The sequence below is a fragment of the Argopecten irradians genome, chromosome 9, assembly GCF_041381155.1.
Source record: "Argopecten irradians isolate NY chromosome 9, Ai_NY, whole genome shotgun sequence".
Classification (NCBI taxonomy): Eukaryota; Metazoa; Mollusca; class Bivalvia; order Pectinida; family Pectinidae; genus Argopecten; species Argopecten irradians.
In genome coordinates, this window is record NC_091142.1 from 23381636 (window position 1) to 23409615 (window position 27980).

Below are 27980 nucleotides of genomic sequence, written 5' to 3' on the forward strand. Positions count from 1 at the left end.
AAAAGAAACAATTTTATGTATCTTATGTCGATTGCGTAGAAGGTTAAACATCTTACACAGTTTGTATTATTTTTTAGTATACCCGATTTTTTGTCGTTAACGACTAAATTTAATGATGTAATGCTTTATCGCATAATGTAAATATTTCATTTATGATTGCTTTCTCAGGAAATGTACTAAAAAAAACCTTTCAAAACAGAAATTATATCTTATCGTCAATTTACAAAATCAAACTTGTTTCTTGAAATGAAATGTAAGCTACATTTGTCAGAAGCCACGGACGAAACTTTACCTTTTCAGAAATGAATAGTCTTAATTTAGTGGACTATGACTCCCTATATCCTAAATTAATGGCTTGACATTTGAATTAGTACCAATCGCAATGCTACGTCTTGCCGTTGGGAGTTTCTATTAAGGCTAATGGGAGAGTACGGGCGTACTAGACTTTACTGACGATCGTCATAGAAGGAAGAGTGTTTCTTTGCAACTACAGATGACATGTCATTGACCTTTTATTACAAATCTCTGAGAGGTTGTGGTGGTTTACAAACACTCATTGCTTTCGGGGTTAAGATCTAGCTTTCTTACTTCAAGTGGTATGGTCGCTACCGATTTCATCAATTTATAAGCTTCTAATAGGCCGACATCTTAGCTCTATTCACAGTAAGGCATTAGTCCAGCAAATATCGGGGAAAATAAGTCATTGGAAATTGGCTGAAAATTGCGTCTAATGACATATCAAGGATGGAGTGCGGCGCCATATACAACTTGTGTAAGAATGAGAGATATATTTGGTTTATGCCATAATTTAGTTTTGGCATATATATTTTCCACTTATCTCATTTTAAGTTTAATGAAGTATTGTTGTGAAAGAATAAGAATTATATGGTTAAACTTGAAGAAATAATTGTTAGTAAAGGTATTCTTCAATTAGGAAGTAGCTATTTACGATACATATAAATGAATTAGGCATCTATAACATCTCAAATTGATGAAATTTTCATTTACATCGTATCAGCACACTGACGATGCTCACAGAGCTGATTTTCTAGCTGTATTTGTATTTTGAGAGTTGCATGGCATGCCTTCTGAGGTCAAGGGTTCCGCCCATACCCTAATGGCGTTATAATCGCAAAAGTGTATTACTTTGTTAAATGCAGCCAATGGATAGTAAAATGAGAATGTTAGATCACAGTGGAGAAGGCCACAGTTCACATAAAAGAAGCGGCGAACGTCTAGTCATACCATCCGACGCACTCTTTTCAATATAGTCTGAACGGAAATATTATGAAGAAACATCGAGAAGCCAAATGGAAAGGTCATATCTTCTTCACCTGCCATATTCCTATTCGTAAACAGTGTTATCACTTTCACCTGCCAAGATCATCATCCTTGTTGAAGTTCTCGATCACCTATACAAGGTATGCTTGTGTAGTTTCTAGGGCCAGTTTAAGGTCATAAGACTGTTTTTATGAAGCAAGATATGAATCTGCAAACAGTTTCGATAAATATGAAGCTGACACACTAGCCATCTCCTCAGAAATCTAACTATGAAATTCCCAAATTGCTATGGAGCTGAATGGTTTCTCAGTTACTGTGATCGTGGGGTATTATTTTAACCACCACATACGTATGTCCGTAATATATATGTGTAGGATGTATTGTTGACAAATGAAAAAGGTTTACCTATAGAATTCATTACAAATTTCCAAAGTGAAGACGAGAATAACTATATCATGTACAATATTTTCATAATAAATGCATAAATAAAACACATAAATGTAGATGAATATCGTAAGTAATGTTTTGTTCTTGAGGATATTGGGAAATTGACTATTAAATAAAAAAAATTCTATATCCATTAACTATACATGAATATCATACTTAATGCATTGTCCTTGGTAACACTGATAAAATTGGTGTAAGATTAAAAAAATCTCAAATCGTGCCACATGCGTCACCACCTTCGTGCTAACAAACAAACTCCTAAGAACAGTAAACAGGTAGTGGATTATTAGCTCTTAATTATCTCTGCACTAAACAACTCTGCTATTGGTAATCTTAACACCTTTCCCATTAGCCACTTTCGTTTTCATTAATGAGGGTTATGTAAGTATATGACATCGGGTTAGATTCCCAGCTCATGTTTTAGATATATCGTAGACTGCCATCTCCGAGGGGGATCTCATTTAGATTAGGTCTGAACTGTACTTGATGACGCTGATGATCAGATAAGGGAGGGGGATCATGGTAGGAGTTCGCATGGATTCTAGGGATTCATTTAATCATATTTTAAAATACAACATATGGCACATGTAAATGCCATTGACCTCAATGTTGTTTGCCTATCTTATGTTCATGGATATATATGTAGACACGGTTATGCTATTGTAGTGAATGATATGATGTTGTTACTTATTCCTTTGTACCTTCGCCTCACATGTAACCGTGATTTGGGCATTCGCCCCTATGAAGAGGACTATGGGTTCCCATGGTGGAGACAAAACCCATCATAGTCTATGCAGATTCTGCAGTAAAGTGAGTGGGACGAGTGGTTTGCTCAGTGTCAGTATACTGTGACCTGGTTGTGTGTGCTTGTTTGGTACTTTTGGCGGCATGATATAGTGGAATAGAACTATAACAATATATTTATTCATGCTAAACATGAAAAAACGAAACGATTTTTCTCCCTCTTTTTTGACCAATACAATTACAGAGCATTCATATCGGTTACCAAACTACACATTTTGACCGGATAAAAAACTGATGGTATATACCATTCATGGCTATTCGTAATTAGGTTACATGTTAATTATATGAATTTGGGTTCGGTTCTATTTTGTTATCTCTGAAGCTGCAGAAGTATTTTGACAAGTGCAGTAATGGACACTTTTTGATATTATCACTGATTGCGATATAATATGGTATACCTTTACTACGAAGACATCTGCCGCGCTGCACGACACCCGTAGCTCATCTGTTGTGAGAATATATGGATGATTTCGGATTCGTCGCCAGCTGACTGCGGGAGACTCCAATCCCTCACGACATATGTTCTTACAAACTATTACGAATGTAAGCTAGTAGGAAATTACAAAGAAGGTTATAAGCTTTTTGAATCATAGATAAAGCTCCTTTAAACAGATGTGATGAATCTAGAGTAGCGCCCTCTAGAGGAGGCATATTTTTTGCTGTCTGCGATTCCGATCAGTCTCTGACTTCGCGACCTTGACCTTTCATTCAGAAACATTTATACAGGGCGAGGTTAATTAAGACGGGATAACACAGAAAGAAACGCCAGAGGGAAATAGTATAAATCTCAGCTGGTCACACCGCCAATAGAGCTAACAATATGATATGAAATCTCAGAGATTGGGGAATAATTAGGGATCTCTACTAGTGCTCTACAGGATACAGAGGCGTCTGATAATCTCTCACCTTCTATGTGCCCCTGGATAAGATAGCCCGAGGAAAGGATAACATTGTTGTAATCTGTAAATCGGAGAAAATCATGACCTTTGACACGTTCGCGTGTCCATTGAGATACGCTAGTGATCTCCCCCTGACCCAAGATCTTATCGCCAGGGCGTCCCAACATGGCGCCAATTTCGCAGACAACATGTTATATTGTTTATCGGAAACATCATACGAAAATCATAAGTTGGCAACTTAATATCCGTTAAGTTAGAAACTATGTTGTTGGGCTATCTTTATTTCGACTCTTTAATCGCTATATTTATCACGATACTACAACATGTGTGTTACCTTGTCGCCGGGACGATTGGTAACCAGAAAAAGGCAGGTCAAATATCATGTATGAGACCTAAAAACTAGCAAATTAAGAAGCTAATGTAGTATTTTTATCAGTTTAGCCAAGTCTGCGTTTAGGAAAACATTATTAGTTTTAGATATTTCCTCGATTATCTAAACTGCTTGATCTTCCCCCTCCCAAAACAAAACAAAACCGACCTTTTTGTACCTGGTAAGATACTAACATAACCTATTCCAGACAGACCAACATGGACAATACAGACCTACTTTGAAATTACAGTCTTTTGGATCGATATTATATATATATATATATATTCTGACTAAAGACAAGGTTTTTCTTTGTCCCATTGTTGTCCTATATAGGTCGGCTTGACTGTAGATGTCATAGTAAATAGGTACACTCTGTCAGCAACACATGGTTGCCATAGAGACATGGGGTGATGCATATAACTACGTAACAAAGTAGTAATGGTGACATAGTTACAAACCAAAACTTTCTGACTAAATTTGCTGGTTGGTTAATTCAGTCACAGGGAATTTAGGCTAGCCTCCTATGTATGAGAGTCGATGCGGGTATGGATGTAGAGTGTATTGGATGTGGAGCCAATCGCTGAACCGTGGTGACTGGGTGAGGTGTAATTTCTGGTGTTCATGGTGGTATGCTTCATTGAGATAGCACTACAAATAGGACATGAGACACAATAAGAACATTACATCGTCTCGCAAGACACACACACAAATACCATAAGAGACACCTAACATATATGGGATATCGTCCTTTACCTTCCAAGGTGTCAATATATCATAAATGTTCCGTTAGCTGGTTGTTCTGTATAATTTTAATTATTCGTGGCTTAGACATTTTATTTCACGCGAGGGCTAACATATCAGTAATTACAGATCTATTAGACTAGATGTAATTCACAGCATTAAAATTACCACACCATGAACATTTTGATAGCGGTCATAGTGAAAATGTGTATTAGCGAAAATACATAGATTTGCAGTAACATACATTGTCAGGCCTATCGTCGTGTCATGATTACATTACAGGTTAAACTTTAGGGACTTATCAGGATCCTAAGGTTGTGTGTCAGCAGACATCGCCCAATGTTTACTAATGATCGATGACTAAATGAAGAACTATCCATCTCCGGATTTTAAACATGTCAGGTATTGGATGTGATGGGTTCTAATGAGGCGTATCGGCCACATGTCTCTCTTAACACCCTCGGTCTGAAACTACGAGGCTGGTACACTCATTTAGCTGGCGAATTGTGACATAATGCAACATGTTTGCTGAGTGGATAACACATACCGAAAACAAATAAACAGGAAATATGACCTCTTCAATCAGCTATATTTTTCGATAAATGAATAATGTAGTTTAAAATAGGAAAGTGATCAGAATTCTCAAAACAAACGGTCTTCGTGAAAACCATTGAATGTGTATCCTATGTAAAATGATTTATTTTTATTTTTAAATTTTCAAAGATTTTCAAAATAAATACAGGATGTTTAGACATCGCATCAATCACTACACCCACATTTATACAAAATCTGAATTTTTTCCAGATTCTAATTTCTGGAGGATAACAAACACGTACAGTACACTTAAAAATCAAATAAAGGGTGAAAAAGAGTGAGATACTGGTACTGTAGTGGTTTGGAGTTAAGGGAGGCTGCGTAAAATGACTTAGGGATGTGTTGACTTCAGTTTGTTTCGAGCAATCGGGACTACACTTACACATATATTCGGTGAAATGGCTCTTGAGCGCAAAAAGGGGGCTGGCAATACTGAAGTTACAACGGAACTAGGGCACGAGGTCCTCAGAGACGACCAAAAGAACGAAACTCAAAGAACATCAAAATGTTTGCTCACAAAACTGCAGATAACACAATGGTTCGATGGCCTTGAATTGTGGACTTCAGCGTGACTGCCAGCGATGTAACTGAGAGTGTAGAGATACGCTCCGAATAGCTATGTTTGAAAATCAAATGTCAGAAATGTGTTTTGTAAGATTGTTTTTATCTACCACATCATTGGAAGCCCCACCAATAGACATTACTGCATCTTATCTCACTCCCCGTCACTAAGTTACCGACGTGATAATCTCCTTTATATATTCCATTGATAATCTAATGTATATTTTCTCGCTGCCGCGCTGAATAAACAAATCATAACTTTTCCTGTATAAAAAGATGTTTTGTAAAACATCATTGGAGGGGGTCTTCGATGAAGGTTTGGAGTGACACGAAGTACTGAATATGTGCTATTTTCATAAGATAAGTCGCCTTTCAATCCGACGTTATCCTTTGTCTTCATAGGTCCGGGGGTATTCACACTGTCCAGATCCCTACCATATCTACATTTTAGGGGCGGCAGGGTGTTGCTTGGGATGTTAAACTGACAAGCAACAAAACAATCAAGATACAGTCACTGTAACGAAACTCAAAAGTAACAAAAACTCGCGAGAGCTGTTGTATCTTTCCGACGCGCCTTTATGATTTGGATGTCATTCTAACATGGTCATCAATATGGCTAGTGCTAGAAGGTATCCGTGGGCGGGGTCGAGTTGATAGTTGTAACAGTTACATTTTGTTTATTTTGTGATATAAACATTCACATGACCTTTATATAACTCCTTACGGGAGCAATACAGTTTACTTACTATCAACGATAACATTATCGAAAGGCGGCTACCAAACTTTATATGATTGCATTGTTTGTTTCCAGAAGGAGTAAGTTTTGCCGGGTTGTTTTCGTGTATCGTATTCCAAACATTTAAGCACTTAAGTCTGAAAAAGATCTGAAGATTAATACAAAGTCTCGCTGTCATATTTATCATTGGATTGCAGACATGGTGAATACAAGTACTTATATATAGAAATCTCTTTCAATGCTGCATTAAGGACACTATCAACTATTTACATGCGAGAGACATGTAACTGGATAACCTTGGAATGTTTTGAGAAGAAATTAAAAAGGTCACCGAGCTTCGTCATATTTTCTCTGGTTTTAGGTAAACTGTGCACTATATACCATCAGATAGTACTCATATCATACAGTTTCTAGCGAGATATCAGCAAGCCAGTTTGCTGCAATTTTATTTATTTCGTCTTGAGGATATAATTTCAAACAAAAAGTTCGCTTTTGCTGACATCATTTGTTTTTGAATTCGTAACACAAATCATTTTGTAAATCTTTGTTAAAATGGACAATAACAGAATCAAGTTGGAAAATATAGTCATCAGGCAGGAAATAGAGACATAAAATAATACTAAGACATCCAAAACGGAAAAATCACGACTGTGTTAAAATGTTTTTATAGAGTGTAGTGGATTGAATCAGAAACGACTTTTAATTACATATGAAAGTGTTTCTTTCGATTGTGTTTTATGACATGGTTTTACCTAGAACATCGTTTTATAAAGGAAAATTCATTGTGATACGGTTGTAATGGATAGATTATTGATGTCTGAAAAACGGCGATGATGCCTCGATATTGAACGTTTATCTGATTATGTCACTGTAAGCACACATAAACGATAAAAACAAATGTTCTGATATCAAATATATCGTATTACTCTATAGTCAGAAGTCGTTGACCGCTCAACCGCTATAGATGGGATAGCAATATAGATAACAGATACGCATATCTACATTGCACGAGTAATATAAAGCAAGTATATAATACCACATTGGAACTACAACACATGCTATGTTAAGGCATGCGCTCAATATTAAAATGTAACATTGTTAATATTAAGAGCTAATGTAGTAGGTAATGAATTGTAATTTTTTATACAAGGCTATCGTTATCTCAATTTAAAATCATGATTATTCTGACCACTGTTAACAATGAACAGACTATTAACACATGCACTTATTACGTGATTTCTGTACTATAATTCTCTGTACGTTTTTGTTTGTGGATAAACTATTTACATTGACATCATTAACTACTATATTTCTGGCTTATTTATCAATTATCCAATTATATTTACTAAGAGAAATTGACAACACTAGCAAAAAGGTGTTTTTATATGTTAAGATATACAGTACCAAATTCTAACCAATTTCCATCATGTATAGCCGAGCACATATATACTGTGTTATGTACTGTAATTTTGTATGTGTTTTTGTTTATAAAAATACAATATTGCCATTGTCGTGAGGATAAGGAGTGCATAAAGTGACTTTTGCTGACTTTAGTGTGGGGCGCTCCTCACTATTCACTCGATATAGTGTGGGGCGCTCCTCACTCTTCACTCGATATAGTGTGGGGCGCTCCTCACTCTTCACTCGATATAGTGTGGGGCGCTCCTCACTCTTCACTCGCTATAGTGTGGGGCGCTCCTCACTCTTCACTCGCTTTAGTGTGGGGCGCTCCTCACTCTTCACTCGATATAGTGTGGGGCGCTCCTCACTCTTCACTCGATATAGTGTGGGGCGCTCCTCACTCTTCACTCGATATAGTGTGGGGCGCTCCTCACTCTTCACTCGATATAGTGTGGGGCGCTCCTCACTCTTCACTCGCTTTAGTGAGGGGCACCCTCACTCTTCATTCGCTTTAGTGAGGGGCGCCCTCACTCTTCACTCGCTTTAGTGTGAGGGGCGCTCCTCACTCTTCACTCGCTTTAGTGTGGGGCGCGCCTCACTCTTCACTCGCTTTAGTGTGGGGCGCTCCTCACTCTTCACTCGCTTTAGTGAGGGGCGCGCCTCACTCTTCACTCGTTTTAGTGTGGGCGCGCCTCACTCTTCACTCGTTTAGTGAGGGGCGCTCCTCACTCTTCACTCGCTTTAGTGTGGGGCGCGCCTCACTCTTCACTCGCTTTAGTGTGGGGCGCGCTCACTCTTCACTCGTTTAGTGGGGGCGCTCCTCACTTCATCGCTTTAGTGTGGGGCGCGCTCTCACTCTTCACTCGCTTTAGTGTGGGGCGCCCTCACTCTTCACTCGCTTTAGTGGGGTCACTCTTTCGCTTTAGTGGGGGCCGCCTCACTCTTCACTCGCTTTAGTGGGGGCGCGCCTCACTCTTCACTCGCTTTAGTGTGGGGCGCGCCTCACTCTTCACTCGCTTTAGTGTGGGGCGCCCTCACTCTTCACTCGCTTTACTCTCTGAGGGGCGCCCTCACTCTTCACTCGCTTTAGTGGGGCGGGGGGCGCGCCTCACTCTCACTCGCTTTAGTGGGGGCGCCTCACTCTTCACTCGTTTAGTGTGGGGCCTCTCTCCTTCACTCTTCACTCGCTTTAGTGTGGGGCGCGCCTCACTCTTCACTCTTTAGTGGGGGCGCCCTCACTCTTCACTCGCTTTAGTGGGGCGCCTCACCTTCACTCGCTTTAGTGGGGCGCTCCTCACTCTTCACTCGCTTTAGTGTGGGGCGCTCCTCACTCTTCACTCGCTTTAGTGTGGGGCGCTCCTCACTCTCACTCGCTTTAGTGTGGGCGCCCTCACTCTTCACGCTTTGTGGGGGCGCTCCTCACTCTTCACTCGCTTTAGTGTGGGGCGCTCCTCACTCTTCACTCGCTTTAGTGGGGGCGCCCTCACTCTTCACTCGCTTTAGTGGGGCGCCCTCACTCTTCACTCGCTTTAGTGTGGGGCGCGCCTCACTCTTCACTCGCTTTAGTGTGGGGCGCTCCTCACTCTTCACTCGCTTTAGTGTGGGGGCGCCCTCACTCTTCACTCGCTTTAGTGTGGGGCGCTCCTCACTCTTCACTCGCTTAGTGTGGGGCTCTCATTTCACTCTAGTGGGGCGCTCCTCACTCTCTTCACTCGATATAGTGTGGGGCGCTCCTCACTCTTCACTCGATATAGTGTGGGGCGCTCCTCACTCTTCACTCGATATAGTGTGGGGCGGCTCCTCACTCTTCACTGCTTTAGTGGGGGCGCTCCTCACTCTTCACTCGCTTTAGTGTGGGGCGCTCCTCACTCTTCACTCGCTTTAGTGAGGGCGCTCCTCACTCTTCACTCGCTTAGTGGGGGCGCTCCTCACTCTTCACTCGCTTTAGTGTGGGGCGCTCCTCACTCTTCACTCGATATAGTGTGGGGCGCTCCTCACTCTTCACTCGATATAGTGTGGGGCGCTCCTCACTCTTCACTCGATATAGTGTGGGGCGCTCCTCACTCTTCACTCGATTTAGTGTGGGGCGCTCCTCACTCTTCACTCGCTTTAGTGTGGGGCGCTCCTCACTCTTCACTCGATATAGTGTGGGGCGCTCCTCACTCTTCACTCGATATAGTGTGGGGCGCTCCTCACTCTTCACTCTCTTAGTGAGGGGCGCTCCTCACTCTTCACTCGCTTTAGTGTGGGGCGCTCCTCACTCTACACTCGCTTTAGTGTGGGGCGCGCCTCACTCTTCACTCGATATAGTGTGGGGCGCTCCTCACTCTTCACTCGCTATAGTGTGGGGCGCTCCTCACTCTTCACTCGATATAGTGTGGGGCGCTCCTCACTCTTCACTCGCTTTAGTGTGGGGCGCTCCTCACTCTTCACTCGATATAGTGTGGGGCGCTCCTCACTCTTCACTCGATATAGTGTGGGGCGCTCCTCACTCTTCACTCGCTTTAGTGTGGGGCGCGCCTCACTCTTCACTCGATATAGTGTGGGGCGCTCCTCACTCTTCACTCGATATAGTGTGGGGCGCGCCTCACTCTTCACTCGATTTAGTGTGGGGCGCTCCTCACTCTTCACTCGCTTTAGTGTGGGGCGCGCCTCACTCTTCACTCGCTTTAGTGTGGGGCGCTCCTCACTCTTCACTCGCTTTAGTGTGGGGCGCTCCTCACTCTTCACTCGCTTTAGTGTGGGGCGCTCCTCACTCTTCACTCGATATAGTGTGGGGCGCTTTTAAGTATTGTGGCGGTTATTGGGTCGAACTCGTCAGATTAATATGATTTATGATTTCTGGAGTAAAACTGTTTGCAAACGTGACTAGGGATGTATTTTTTTTTATTTTTCTCTTCTCTGAATGACAATTGTTTAAAAAATAATTTTCTTTTGTATGTCAACTAAATGATGTTCCTTGAAATGGTTTATATATCTCATACATTACTTCTTCTATGCAACCGACATTCGCATCTTATGTTAAATAACTAAATATATATTTTCTTGTAAAGTTACATCAAATTAACGGTATAAGTACATACAACAGGCATCAGTAGACATCATGACATGGATATTTGGTGACTTTGTCTTCTGAAATTGGTAGACCTTTTTGTCTGAACCGTACATGTTTTCGCATATTTTGTAACTCCACATCCAATTACAAGTCAATTGTATTACGTATTGGTCAGCCATGATGCATACACACTTTTTATCAACTAGAATATGTTCAACTGCACCAAATAAGTAGTTTACTGGTGTGCAAAATATCACAGTTTAAACTTTGATAATGCCTTTATATTTCTCTAATTGTTCGCCATGGAGCCGAAGACATCTCATAGTCTATCAACGTAATTACAAAACAAAGACATGTTGTCAGAAGAAGCAGATAAGGCATTACAAATGTTTCGATAAATATATCTCAGCATGACTCTACCGAAATGTCATTTGGTGTATATAGGTATTTACCCAATTACCATGCGAGTCTGCCAATTGCTGTGTGTATACGTAACATCCCATCCCCGACAAAATAAACACAACAACACAGCAGGTTTAACATTTTTAATAGACTCTGCTTTCCTCATTTTCATCGCCAATTATTGCTTACCTTTAACATTCTATCCACGTGTTTGACGCAACTTTCATAGCCCCGGAATACATGGTGCAAAACTTGTTTTCTAAGGTTCTACAGGGGAACAGTAAAAACAAAAAAGGTTTTGGTATTTTTGTATCAAAAGACAAAATTTCAATGTTGGTTTCAATATACAATTTCTACCATCATACATGAAACCTGTTCTAGAGGTAATTTACATTTATTATGATGCCCATCTGACCTATCTCATAAACACTGTAATATGAAGGTTGGTGTAACAAATATTTCGTTAGTTCAAATGCCGTATAGACGGCTATTTTCACGGATATTGCTATGGTTGCGAAAAATTCCAAAATGCGATATGGATGAATTATATAATTTACATCCTTAAAGCAAAATCGGGAAATTTGAAAACTGCTAAAGTTGAAAACCCAATGTTTGCATCGTGCTTTTGCTACAAATGTGACGTATGGTCATAATTATGAGAATCAACATTTCCTAAATCATCTATGCAAATTTTTATAATATACATATGGAATTATTAATGCCTTACTGACGTTTGTAACACTTTTTTTCACACGGACTTTTTTTAACTGTATTGAATCTGCATATTAGAATTATTAATTTGTAAAGATATTCGGATACTCGCATGTCGCTTATAAACATATAAAATCGTATTTATTTAGAGGTTCTCATGGATAGAATATTAAGAACGTCATAAAAATACAAAGAAATTAAAATACCAAATAAAAAAAAATCAGGGACGTTTTTAAATGAAATTACAAGAAATTATTGAAATCTGCCCAATGTCCCAAAACTATTTTCATTTTCCAACACGGTGCTACATCGGAGAACTTCGGAACTGTAAGTAGCCATGGTAGTATTTTATTCAGTAGTTCTCCCTTTGTAGCCCCATTCAAGTGTCATCGCGATTATTATACAAACTGCTAAACAGATTAGTTAGCAACGAAAGAGGAGGCCAAAGAATGTGGGATGTGTTTTTCCAGCTGTTAAACGATTACCTGCGAATACAAAGTGATTTCAGCAAGTATACAAACATTTGACTAACTTTGATTGCGGCTGTCTGTGGTATTTTATACAATTCGTACCAGTTTTTTATCAGTTCAAATCTTCGTTACTTGTCCGGGCCTGAAAGGAAAATGTAGAACATCAAACACACATGAATATGTTATTAACTGCTGTTAAATGAATTGTTGATTCATAATCTTTGTCGTGTTCTTTTATCTGAACACTCAAGAATGAAATGGTTGTGGACGTATACTATGTATGTTTGTCGAACATGTTGCGAAACAGCTCTTTAATCAAAATGTTTTACTTATCATATGATAAATGATATAACTTTCTCATGTTATCACCCCTCATCCCATCATAAAAAAATCACCAACAAAAACAGCGAAATATATATATTACCAAAACTTATCTACAATTAACGAAATAGAAATAAATTATTACACGCCACAATGACCCCCAGGAACATCTTTAACAAACATTAAGGGTAAGCTTATATTACTATCAATATAACTGTAAATGCCTGGTCGGCGACTTTTTATTTGCGTTCAAGCAGGGCAATGATAGGCATTATGGCCAACTAATCCTTGTAAGACTGCATAGAATGACCACGTCCTCCGACATTAAACACTACGTCCTATCCAAAGACGCCATACCATGGGGAGAAAACTTTTACCCTCGTCATGGCGTCGATGGAAGTTCATCGGATCATTAACACAGTCCGAAGTAATGAAATGGGATCAGACATAGATGATATACATTTTAAAAATAGACACACGTGCTGGGCTTGTAGGTTTTGAGGATTCACAAGATTTGGAAGTAGTGCTATTTAATGATAGTCGTAATTAATAAAATCATGTCAGGTGATTCACCTCCGCAGATAACGTAATTTTCTTAAGTATTAGGAAAAATTTACCCTGTTTTATTTTGTTAATTAATTTCTGGTGTTCATTAACGAAACGATACATTGTACCAATAAATACCAACAATAACTGCACTTATAAGGAAAAGAGATTCATAAAAACCATAACACATATCTAAACAAGCAAGCAGTGGAGATCAATGATAAGCTTAGGCATTTTAAATCGTTGATTTCTGATCTCTAGATAATACCAAACTGCATCCCCAACACATGATTCAAATATCCTAGTCGATCCTATATATATTACTGATTGATTTTCATCGCCATTTTTTTATACTCTCGGTTCTAATATATATTCAGAATCTAACATTTTACTAGCAATGGATTACAATGCACTTCGTTATGAAAATCGCAAATTGCAATTTAAGACGCCAAACAAATCAGCGACATAAATGTGCGCTATTAAACTAATGACGTCAATAATCCATTAAGGTTCTTGTTTCCATATTTAACTTTTAATCATTGTATTTAATGTAATTTGATGGACACAAACAAGTGTCAAACCAGTTTTTTGTTTACACTTTAATGGTTATTTCCGATGTGTTGTGATCAATACGTTTATACAATTGCCAAACATGTCAGGGATGTTCTGAAACACCATTAGACATGTGTTTCACTTGATGATAATAAAATTACATTGTTGGAATATAACTCTTCGCCATTTTTTCTGAGAGCTAACTGGCAGTGCTTACGCTGATTGGTCGGGAGCGTTCTTGTATTTCGATTCAAATGAGATTATTAGTTATTAAGGTCAATATCCGAAATATCAGAAATTTCGTTAACTCAACAAGAGGTTGAGGCTCAAAGATAACTGAAACTTAAAATATTTATATTAGGAAGAATCCAGACTCGGACACTCTTGATTTTTTATGTATGTAGACAAAGCACAAGGCTTGAACATGAGTGGAAACAAATATTAAACGAAACAATACATAATTTTTAATCGTTACCTTCATACTACGTTTTAGTAATTATTGTGTCTGGTTCTATTTGCTTCAGGAAAATATTGAATAAGTTTGTCTTTTTTACTTTCTATTCTGTATCCTCAGCATTTTTGTTATAAACTAATTGATTCACTTGTTATTCATATCAACGGTAATAGTTTATGTTTTACGTGGTTTTCAGTCAAGTGTTTCATGCCATGATATCATAAACATTTGATCGATAAAACTCCCGGTATTTATATAACAACAAACATCGTGTTGAGGTCGGGAAAAGCTCAAAAAGGAAAACGCATAAACATTTTGACGATTTTTGTCTGTTTACATACCGGGTATACGGAACTACTCTGTATTCTCTTTCACTACTCAACATGTGAAGTTCCGTAAAATACCAGACTCCGGTTCCATTTTTATTACATCCACACATATAATGTTATTGGCCAATGACAAAGGCAGATTTCTTTTTGAATACATCATAAAGATCTCTGTTTACGTTGGACGGCCATATCACTTCATCACAGGGGTAATTATAGGGCAACTCAAGGCGTAAGATCTGGTTATGGGACGTGCATAGATCTAGTGATGAAACAACTTCATCTGATTTCTGTACCATGCGATATGAGGATGTGATAATGTTTCTTTGTAGACAAATCGTATTTTGTTTTTAATGACGTTAACCTCTAGCGTCACATGATATGATCATGGTGTATGTGATTTTCTTAGCCTTTATTGTATCACATTCACAAAACAATGATATATGACTGACGTCATATATTTCATTATTATGCAATTAATTCTTGTAGATTTAATTTTTTATGAAAACTACAGGAAAGGAAAGCAATAAAAATTTTCATTGATTATTGATAAATCGATATTGTTCAGCGTCTGTTGTAATGTACTGTAAATTGACCTTAGATGATGTTCTAAATTGACAAAATATATTGTTTTCTTTTTAAAATGAATCTAAATTCCATTTTGTGTGTTCTTAACAAATGTGCAAGAATTTCGAATATCAAGTTTTCCTGTCTGTGTGTCTATTGGTGTTATCATAGTATGCATTATATATGAACTTCTTGCTTACAATTAATGACTTTTGACATGAAATTAGTCTTTCATACATTATTTAACTTCGCTATACAGATACAACGAGACGGGCATTGAACAGTTGTTCCCCTTGAACCGCATTTTGATAAAAAGGTATATAATATCATAGAATTAGCGTATTCGTATTTAAGTTTTTTTTACAGTAATTCATAAATGTTAAGATGTTTGATATAATATAATAATTATAGGAGCTCGAGTCTATTTAGGAGTCATATTTGTAATTGTCCTTCTATTGGGTTAATGAACTGCCATTTTCGTATATTATCTCAATAGGAAATTAATCATTCTGAATGTTCTTGATTGGTAGAACATACCAACCAACATAAATACTAGTTCTGTGGTTGTTTAAATTCTGATATGTTATTACCTTTTGTCCTGTATTTTTGTAACCCTTTAATTAAACTGCTGAATGGTGCTTCGTAATGCTTAGATAATTTCGAACATTGTTTTCTTTGGTTAGAACCATTGTTTTAGACGTGTAAAACAATCTGTTTAAATAAAATATATATTTAGGAATAAATCAATTATAATGTTCGAATAACTTGTATTTGGCATAATTCCTTTGGTATTCAACGCTTATTTATTGTCAAAAACAAAATATGGTATTGCTCACTTTGAATTATGTTTGATTTGTTTTCATTACATAATATGCCTGTTATCTAAGTTATCATCATTTTGGAGATATCGCAATTTAAAAAATACATATAATTCGTATAAATATGTATCTCACTCTTTTCGTTATTCGTTTATTTTGCTGTAATACATTTTTCGTTTTTATACACCCAGAAAACCTGACAAAATACCACACATACTTCTGTTGTGTCAAGAAGCATTCCCGGACAAGATGGTCCTTTACAGAAGACCTGCTTTGTGCAAAAGTAAGATATTTGTTGTAAGATATATGCTGCGGTAAGGTTGATATTTGTCTAGTAATATTTGTTGCGATGCTATGGTCAAACGCAGCTATTTCGAGGAAGCATACCAAGGTACTCAGATTCAACTAAACACAGTTTACTGTATAAGGAAGCAATTTGTTCTACTCCATAATGGTAATCGTGTAGCGGCGACAACTGCAAACAAGGGAAGCAAAGTCCTACAACCTGATAGTGAGCATTAAGCAGGAGAGGTCTGCTGACAGTAGGGGAAATAAAGTCATTCTCTATGATATTGAGCAATTTTTTTTAACAAAAGATGAAGCAGAGGCCGTTCTTTACCAAAATGCTGGGCGCTGAGCAATAACGACTGACTGATAGCAGTTTCAGAGCTGCCACTTGCTCGAAGACACTGACGGTCCAACGTGCCGAATATGCAGGAATGCGTGTCAATGCCTTTGACCCCATACATGTGGGTTAATTAGATAAATGCGGATGTCCTTACTAGTCCGGACAATGATCGTCCACTCCTGGCGCGGACAAATTATTCTGATAGTATTAAATGGACACGTGTCTGTGATATCATGATGAGATTGATCTGGTTATCGATTCCGCGCTCCGTGAAAAAAAATCCGTCTTAATGCCAAACAATTGATGATGGCCGTCTTACACACGTGTCCTGATTACAATCCCTGGTCGTAAACAACACAGAATGATCTCCACAGCAACGGGTTGTGTATTATAGAGACCATTCGTCGGCTAAAATTGTCGATAGTGCGATGGTTTTAATTCTTCGAAATAAATTAATGACGTTAACACAAAAATTTCATCAAATTTTGTGCATCTATAACTGATGTATTTTCAGATACATCTTCTTGTTTAATCATTCCGCCTGCTATATTTTGGGCGTTTAGGATGTGACATGTCGCTATTTAAGAATGACGAAACATTTCAAAAGGTAGTCTAAAATACACACTAAGGTATTAATTTACTTTTTGTTAAAATAATGCTGAGATAAAATTGTATCATAATGTGAAAGGAAATACATGTATTCTTCCCATGCGAATATTCGCAATGTAACACTATAGCGTATCAATAAAAAGTGAAAATACTTAAGATGCGGTACATTTCTAATGTTTGTTATTTATAGATAGATCAGAAATAAGTACGTAAATGGATATTCCAAGCGAGACAGTGCCAATATACTTCCATCTATCTAGTTAGAAAACCTCAGATTACAGGAACTAGTTTAGAATTTATTGGACATTCACAGAACAGGAATCTGCCGCGGACCTTTCGCGGAACCAGTATTCTATTGCACATCCAATTTCATTAAAACTTTGAATAGAGTATCTGTCGAGTAGCTGAGTCGGCTTCTGGTTTATTGTTTCAGTAATGTACATATTGGTTACACATAGCAACTTGAAACCAGTATGTATTACATCACAATGCCAGACTGAAATAGCCTTACATGTTACATTAAACCTCTATCAATCCATGATTACATGTGATATTGTTCCATTTCCATCCTCGTCCCATTTAGATATATATACATATTAAGTATGTTTCAAATTTCCAGTTTTCTCATATCATGAGAAGACATTCGATATTGACATATCAACCTGATAAATCTATTTTTAGTTTCCTCAAATTTATGTTATACAATTCAAGAATGTCAATAGTTTGAACAATGATTTATCGCACAAATCAAAAACAATATAAACTGAAAACGACGTCTGAGGTTCATTTTGATTATAGTTTGAGCGATGCAATAATAAATTCACCGATCTCTTTAACATAAAAAGTGTTGTTTTTTTATTTTAATAATTATAAAAAGGAGATAATACAAAAAAAAGAAATTACAAATTAACACTTTCATAATACTGTCCCTGAACGACGCCATGCTGTGTTGCCTTACTCAATCGATGAGGACACCTGTACACAGCCAAGAACATAATACATAATACAATTGCTTGGAATTCTATATAAATTCCTAATGTTCCTGGTTTATATAAATACCCTGAACCATATGGGATCACGTTAGTTTGTTAGATGAACGTACTGATATAAACAACTGGAGAAATAACGGACTGTCGCCTAAAATTGTCCGTAAAGTGCGACTAAATTTAGGATCTCTTTCCAACTGACGTCATTCTTCCTACGTTCCCCTTGACATTGCCTCTCGTATGGCCTTTAGGTGAGTGCTCGCCCATGTGAGGAAGACTCTGGATTTTTGTCTACTGTGCCTGTGGTAGTGTCCACTCCAGGGTAAAAGGAGTGGGTCAATTGGACTACTCAATTGTCACTATACAATTTGCTTGTTGGGTGTCTTTGGCGATGTGCGACATATACCTGTTATAACAGTAGAAGGCTTTAGGCATTAATTTAAAGATATATCTCAACCAAACGGTTTTTTTCAGATTTCAATGTTTGTTGCATCCAATGATTATTCATTTACGATTCAGTATTAGTATATTTTGTTATTGGCATAATGAATAGAATCTCACAATATTATAGTCTTAGCAGTTTCTAAGACGAATGTGGACTCAATGACGTGATTTATTGATACTATCAGCCTTTCACTGACCAAAAACTGACCATGGGATTGACCACAAACTGACCGTAGGATTGATGTGTTCGATAGTTCCAAAGGTTCTGATGATACGACTCAATCTTCTATCTGACGTGACAGAGCGATATCCTCGAAGGTTTTAAGTTATACCCTGAATGAGCACAGAGTGTACACGAGGACCAATTTATAACGGAATATGTGTCTACAAAGGTCAAAAAGGTCATTCATCAAATGAAAAAAGCCAATCATAGGAATCGGTCAGAAGATACGAAGTCACGAAGAAGGCAATTTTTATTCAGTTTTCGGTCAATTTTCATAATTTTTTAGAAGTGAGTTAAATGTTTGGATATGTAGCTTCCATTTAAGCATTGATGTCACTATTTATGTCAACGAGGTATAAAAAATTCTTTTTGCAAACTGTGTGAAACTGAGCCGTGTGATTCTCACAAGACGTTGCTAACAAAATTGACTTCACAACTCGATGATACTTGTATTAAAAATAATGACATCAATGCTTATAATTAATTTTCCAGACTAATTGCTTAAACAAAATACGTGTTTACACGTGCGATTCCATTGATTTTCAAAGGGATTTTTTCCCCAAATCAATACACAACGTCAATTTTTCTATTTTTCCTATTTTGACGTTACGATAACGTTGGCTTTTGGAGACAATCTCGGATTTTATTTAATCATTGTGGTATGAAAAAAAGAATCCACCAGTCAGAAAGGCAGCTTAAGTAAAAACAAAGAATACCAAGAAAATAATAAAGAGGATAACGATTCAATATATTTGAATGAATTTAAATTTTGTTGAAAAGGTGTATTCACTTGGCTCCTCATGAGGATACTCATGTTTTCGCAATGGATAATGGATATTTTAGTGCCCCACCCGGCCACATTATACTGACAACAGACGAACCAGTCCTCATACTCCTTGTATGCTTAGCGCTAAGCAAGAAACTACCACTTTTATAGACTTTGGTTTGTCTCAGCCAAGGGACAGAACCCTGAGCCAACCTCACAAGGGCGAGAGCCATAAGAAATAACGCGTATTTTATCGCAGTATTTCCTGTGCTACAAACGCTAAAACATAATAACCACCAAAACAACAATAATTCAAAATGATTGTATTGACTTTTTCTGTTGAATTAGACCGAGTTCTGTTCATTAGTATGGAACACATCTCTAAAACAAAACAAAAATCAATTTATGTCGAGTGTTGTTGACTTAAACGAATTGGCTTTATTCAACATATCAATTTAAACGGATTTTAATGCTAGTTTGAGAAAAGAAAATGCAATCTGTCAGTGTCGGACGGAGTACAGATTATTTCCTTTTATTTGTTTATGATTAGTGGTTTGAATAAAACGCAAACAGCACGATTATATTGACAAATATTTATTTTGCAATAGTCAGAAAATATCCCATTTACCGCTCGTTACTGAACCTTATCATTTAAAACGTTTTCAAACACTAGACTTTTGAACAAATGCAGTTAAATCCATGTCAACTGTACGCTTTGTTATCGGAAAGTAACCGAGAATCCCCTCGTCTCACAGAAACTTTAAATTGCACTTAAAGTACATGGTATTTGTCGCTGAGGTAAACATACGTTTGAAGTTGTCCCGTAGATCTTCACATCAATTTAGAGACGTAGAAAGTCAACTGAGTATTTATGAGTCTTTTATCAATAAGGCAATTACAGATAGCGTTTTACTATACCAACCTAGCATTAACTGTCTTTCTGACACGTCTAATTTATATCTGTAGAATTTGCGAGACCTGCAAATAGCCGATGGAGTGTACACGAAGTCGACGGAAGTGTGATATAGGCGAATTAATATGTAACCCGAGAAGGGAGTTCAGTGGTGTCAGGTGATTTGTGGTTAGTGTGCCTTATACCATTGATAATTTGTACAAGATCAATACCACCGATATCTATTAGGTGAGAACGGTCCATTTTTTCTGTACTTGTTTGCTAATGATCTATCACCTCGCCACGTGAGTGATTACATGTTACCAATCGGGCACCATTTCATGATTTAAAGAAATTCGACTGGTTCATTATTTCCTTGCCCCTGAATCCGACGATGACCTTCTGTTTCGTTGTGGAACATGATGGGATAATATCTTCCGGATTAGAGTAAATGCTTACTTTGATTGGGCAATACAATTTCTATCCAATCAGTTTAACAATGAATTCTTTTTCTTTAATATTCTCGCATTCTTCCTTTTTTGTTTGGTAGCTTTCAAGCTGTTCGCTATTGCTAATTTTTGTGCGGTGTATCTACAATGATGTTTATCTGTCAAATTGTACAAAAGACATTGAATTGACCGTTGACCACAGCAGATGCATTAGTCATTACCTATGGTGAAGAGAGTTCAAATGTGTCACCAGTTTATTAAGATTCGATCTGACTTTCTTTTACACGGAACAGTTACAAAATTGACTCGGTAATGTTCATAGAAAACTTCATAATCGATATTTGGTGAGCATAATAAAGTTCCTTAAATAACATTTCATTTGAATACATTACTCTCAAGTCGATGCATTTGTATAAAAACGTTATTAGAAGTAGTGACGTTGTCGTTGACTTAATAGAATGCCAAAACGCTTTGAACCTGGTGGAAAATACTGTGAAAAAAACCAAGATGGTGTTAAACCTTTTGATTTTTGTTAAGTTTATGAAAGGGTGAGAATTGAATCAGTGTAAAGTTGATATGATTATACGCTATTCCTTAATATTGTAAAGAATAGTTCGACTTGTCCCTTAACATCTTGTAATTATTATAAATACACCTTCGATTTTATCAGGTCTAACGCCGGTTTTCACAAAAACAATCTGTTATAAGGCAAGCTTTAACTATGTAGTAATATATTTCAATTAGCTTACATAATTTTTTTTCATTTCAACGAAGGTGTAAGTCATTTACTAACGGAAATTACCGCGGCTTTAAATCTATCCGGCATCGTGGTATGACGTCATCTTGCTTCCGATATGCAGAAAAACCCGAATCAAAGTCAACGATAAATTTCATTGTCTGATGAGTGTCATTTTCAATTTCCATCCTAGATACGGAAGAAGGCTATCTCATAATACTACAGATGGATTTATTGAATGTCCGGATATGATATTTAAAGTAATATACGTAACACGGCTATCTCATATGACCAAACCAATGTTATCATTCCAATACAGTATATAAAACCTTTCAGCGTTATTGCTTGTCTAGAATTACGTTTGAGATGGCTGAATACAAAGTCAGTAATACGATACACAGATATCATTTTGACGAAATAAAACGAAATACATACAGAATGAAATTGCCTATTCTCGGGTCCATACACTCAAGGTCAATATTGTAATCGAGTTTTAATTCAAACAAAACTTTCTGAAGCACTGCATTTCATTTTGATGGCGATCACTGTTCTGTGTATCATCTTATGACTTGATAATTGCAAGGAGTATTATAGCCCTAAAAATGATGGCATTATCAAAATGCCCCTATTTGTACCGTTGCCTCTGAGAGGCTAATATGATGACATTACGATTTTTCGCAAGTTCATGATTTATTAAGTACACATTATGTTGGTTAGTCAATCTGTGAACAGCTTAAGTAGATAAGGTATCTTTAATCGTAAAAACGATCTTTCTGTAGGCACTGTGTTACATGATCTGAGATAAAGTTCATTTAAAAACAACTATTTCTCAAATTTGTTTTCGAGATTTTAAGACTAACCTCTGCCATGGAGCATTTTACCAAATACATGTAAATACATCATGGTGTCAGAGAGCTGATGTCTTGTTTTCAGCAACAGAATTTGGTATCGTACCTGTCAGTAAACTATTAAGGAAGTTTTCAAATTGTTGCGCATATAATATTTTCTAATTGACTTCAGATTTTATTAAACAAGAAATGAATGATAGAACATCATATTAGGTTATCAACGGTTCGTCTTCCTAGACCCCGTAGCTGAATGATCGTCAGCGGACTCGTTGCCAATAGGCGTCTTCCATCTGGCATCTGTGACTTGGACCCATAATACCCCGGTCTCATTGTTAGTGGTGAGCGGGATACCACTCGATCCCGTTTGATTTTTCTATGTTATACTTTAAACTGGATAATGTATTCCCAGATGACTATCGTTTTTCATCTTCATAGCTTAAAACGCTGCCAGTCCTCTTGCACTGTTGCATTTCAATACAGTAGATGTCGACTACATTTTTCTTATTTATAATTTATCGTTTTTCCACGTAAGTTACATACAAATAAAGTATACTGCGATCCTTGAGGCCATGACTAACTCGGCTCTATTGATGGATGCATTGAAGGAAATCCCAGGAGCAAAAAGAAAGTATATGTTACCGATACAAGAATAATTTTTAAAATATTCTACTCCTTTGATATAACTATAACTTTTATAATTCGCGAAAACAAGTTATATAACTTATACAAATTATTTTCGATTGCCCAGATGCTAGTCATCTTACTTGCATAAAAGTATTGTTATTTTTTTTAAACCATCGTGACATATGATGTCAACTATTCTCAAATAGTATTTACACGTACGCTTTCGAGGCCTTATTTGTATTCGTGAAGACATCAATCGAGATTAAGTCAATGACTTTTTGTCTTATTTGTTTCCTGTAGTATGCTAGCAAGAAAGCACTCTAAACAGACAATGATCTACTTATCTAAGGAGAAAATAGTAAGGATATAACTAAAATACAAATGGAAAATATACAAAACAACTGCTTCAATTATTGCGCTCTTAGGGGGCATTGGCTTATCAGCGCAATCTTGAATTCCCGAAATCACTATGTACAAGGAAATATTTATCATTCGATGACGAGATCGCGAAAAGCGCTAAAATTAAAATACCTCCAAGAATCCCAGGACATACAAATAAACACACACACACAACTCATTGAAGGTAGTGAAGGCCATCCTTGAATGGCGTCAGCTGTTGATAGTCCAAAATTAACCAGCCAACCATTGATCTAGGCCTGGGGATAGAGCCTACGACGGCATCAGCTCTAACAACGTTAAACAGGGCCGTATGCTGGTAGTTTTGTGAAGTTGACCCAATTGTATCAGTGAATAGATTCATATAAACAATTCTAAACGTCAGACACCGTGTTAATTATGTTACGACTTCTAAACAGTCCGTACAGAGACTAGTACCACAAATATCCGGAGGTCGGCAAGTGTGGGCCGTATAAGCAGCATTTCCTTGCTGTATATAGCACGGGGTAACTATTTTCAGACATTAACAAAAACAGCACGAGGGTTGATTACAGAGGTTTGTTGTATAGCTATTCCGGGACAGTAAGGAACTCATTCATTTACAAGTAGGGTTCTTTTATTTCGTGTGTGAAGCGCGCCTTACGTCATAATGAACAGGATAAGAAGGTGCGGCAGAGGATCCAGAAATGATCGGCGAGAGTATCAATATGTGAATATCTTCATTAGAGGATGAGAACGGCACCTGGTAATTAAAGGAGACAGACAATATCGGCAGGGAAACGTCATCAATATCAGTGCTCACTTAGCTATCGACTCTGAATAGCTGTTAGCCTGATAGTGTTTGATTGGTGACGTTTAAAAGAATGACGTTTATCTGTTGAAATCGACAGTTGGAATAAAATAGACGTAAAATAGAAACCGGCCTTCAAAATGCTTAACACTCAAAATGTCATTTTACATGGAAACTGCATTATGGTTAAGTTTCGAGAAGGTAATATTTCATTACATGATTTTTTTTTGTCGTGACAAGAAGACCTTGGAATGACCTTTCTAATCTCGACTTTGCAGAGCGAATATCAATATGGATAAACATGTCATCGCACGCACCAAACGAACGGCATTTCGAGTTGTGTCGCTAAAAGAAACATTATTCTATTAACATCAATTTTCAAGAATGAATCTGTGAAGCTAAAACGCGAGTGCTTTCAATTCAGTGTCCGCAGTTGTGTTGCTTTCCCAATTTCCCCTAGTGACATTTCCGGTATAATTGATGTTATTAGAGTTATCGGTAAAAACTTCCGGTTTCTCCTTTGAGGAACCAATATAGCTGTGTATCAGCGCACAGTCAAACCTAATCTCATCTAATTAATCATCCCGCGTCGTATTTCAAAATAAAAACTTATAATTCAAATTAACTCTGTTTTTGTTATTTCTTGCCTGGTAAAGAGATGGGACAGCTTTTCTATTCCGATTACAACGATCTGCATACAGCTGAATATAAAAAGGCCCAAACACACTACCTTTTTAACAGAATCTCCTTGAACAAATTAAAGTCATTTATTTATCGCCTTTTAATACAGATCATATACTAAATTGGTAACACATAGGCTTGAAAAAAAGCAACATTAACAAAAAAGAACAAAAATAAAATAAAAAACCAAACAAACCGCTGAATAGAACATTTTTATTGCTTCTAAAAAGAAGGCGTGTGAATGGCAGTGGAAACTGTGTTACAGGTCAAGTATATAATTCCATGTACTAGGCAGTGACTTCTGCTCTCTCAAATGCCTGTCGTCACTCAGTATATTGTAACCGAGTGGGGTGAGGTGTTCGTGGTCTTTGGTAGTGTGTGTGAGATTAAGATAACACTTGAAAGTAGGTAATATTTAATGTGTCATATATACAGTACGTAATACACTAACATATCGTAGTCTCCCAAATTCACATTAACCACACGCAACATAACGTATAGAAGAACATTATATAACGCAAATTTACATACCTATGTTACCATGTGCACGTGCACGTCAGTTCTGCCATCGTGTAATGATAACCAAATATCAATTTTCAATGAATAAACAATTCAAGTCTTGATTTGGCCTCTCAAAATACTATTTTGCTTTGAAGTACCTTGGTTTGAGCACCATTGTGTATTCTTACCACCATTTATTGTCATTGTCATTTCTGAATTGCGTTGAGGGAACGATTTTAATTGATACACCTCCTTCGTATCATTTATTGAAAAGTAAAATGCCGTATGATAAACAAAAAAAAAACCCATTTCATTTATCGAATATCTACAACAATACACAGTGTAGAAATTCGAACTTAATTCAGTGAAAATCATCGATATATCAGCTGTCCTGTTTTGTACAAATTATTGCAGAGATTTGTATTATGTTACCAAGATTAGGGATGATGGCTGGAAGAATTAAATCTGATTATCATGGATACCAATATTAGCTTTATTAATTTTCTGTTCCAATCGTCGCTAAAATACGAACACAGTTTGATAGATATTAGATTTAATACTATTGATCTGCTATAACAAATGTGCGGAAGAAATCATTTTCAATACACTTGACGGTTTAATAGCCTCGTTCTGAAGATATAATTGTGACGAATGTCCAAGTTAGCCACGTTCTCTAATTGAAACGGCCAAACCGACGGAACTGACATGGACAGGCAACGATGGACACTGATTAAATCGATAGGCTCGAGAGGGGAGGGAACACTCCACGGCTCTAGCAAAATGAACGGTACATAACCATCAAGTGTTTTTATTAGAAGAGTTGTGGTATTGATTTGGTGTATTGAGTTTAACGTCCTGGGTCACTCGAGGACGGCCTCCCTTGTGTGGAAGTTATTGCGGTGTGTGAATGTTTGTATATATTGGGAGGCTGCGGTATACCCCTGTTGTGGTGGTAAGGTAACGGATTATTTAACATTTTGTTTGTTTGATTAAATTTATGTCCTATTAACAGCCAGGATCATACAAGGACGGCCTCCAATGTATGCGGTGTGTAACGTGTATGAAGTGTGAGGTTTGGGCGACTGCGGTATATTCGTGTTGTGTCTTTCTGTATAGCGGAGTTCTTGTCCCTTTTATAGTGGAACTGTTCCCCTTTTTATAATGCTTTATCACTGAAGCATGCCGCCGAAGACACCAGGTAACACACCCCACCCGGTCACATAGTACTTACAACGGTCAAACATATTATTTCCATGCGTTTCACAATTGAATGAAAACAACACGATTATATCGTCAATTCTTCATTTCAAAATCGCAGTATTAGTACTGATACAGACCCGACTCAGCAATGAAAGTATATCATTTTGTGTCGGATTAGAAATAGTGCAAATTTGATTCATATCCCAATATTCAAATTCTAGACATTGGTGAATAATTACCCAATTGTTTGAAATAATTGAATGATACAGGCACAATGGGAAAGAACGTCGAAGGTTTTGATGATACATTATGTAGATTATCGCAAACTACACATGCAATATAATTAATCGTCAAGGATAGAATATTGATGTTTACAACAGGTATATATATTTGGGAGTGAGACAAGACATGATAAATGCTTTGATGTGTTTGCTTGCGTAGAATATATGTAGAGTTTGAATAATTGATAGAAAGGTATTATAATAGATATAGATGTACTCGTAGTATTGATAATTCGATGGATACAGTACTTTTACTAAGATATTATCAAGTGTCATTTTATATTGAAGAAATTTTTTTTTAATGTTTTGAATTTTTTTTTCAGATTATTTTCAGTCTATATGTAAAATACCATGCAGATTCCATGAAAAAATATCATGTTTGAAATATATTAAAGAGGTACAGTATATTAGACCTTTGAAAACAAGTCTGTTTTTAGATTGTATAAAAATCAGCTTGCCTTCACCAGTATGGAGGTAACGTATCTAGCTAAACTAATGTCAAAAGTAACATACTGTTAACATAATAGTTTGGAGCAATTAACGTTTAACGCAAGTGTGGTCCTCAACAGGATAGGACCACGACGAATTTGTGCAATCGTATACGTAATGGCTATAACATTATACATATGTAAATGATACATATCTGGCGCAAAAAACACGAGGTTAACATTGTGCACGTTCATTACAATTGGACTATTGAAGTTTCTTAATAAGACTATTAATAAATGTATTGCCTGTTTACCGAGTCTTCGTTAGACTTGATCAATGTAAAGTTACAGTTTTGAAATCACAAGCAACACGTTAACCTACTTCCTATTTTTCACATTATAGCTTTAGGATAATCTCCGTCAAAATATAGGCTTAAGAATC

General features: G+C 37.1%; 1 protein-coding gene across 1 annotated transcript; it reads right to left on the reverse strand.

Annotated features, from left to right (window-relative positions):
* Window positions 1-8113: 8113 nt before the first annotated feature.
* LOC138330646 (trichohyalin-like) lies at window positions 8114-11392 on the reverse strand. Its single transcript, XM_069278196.1, has 6 exons — window positions 11342-11392; window positions 10202-10615; window positions 9774-10040; window positions 9291-9493; window positions 8947-9052; window positions 8114-8311 (listed from the first exon to the last, which is right to left on the reverse strand). Exons 1-6 carry the CDS (start codon window positions 11390-11392, stop codon window positions 8114-8116), a joined length of 1239 nt encoding a protein of 412 aa, XP_069134297.1.
* Between the last annotated feature and the right edge of the window lie 16588 nt (window positions 11393-27980).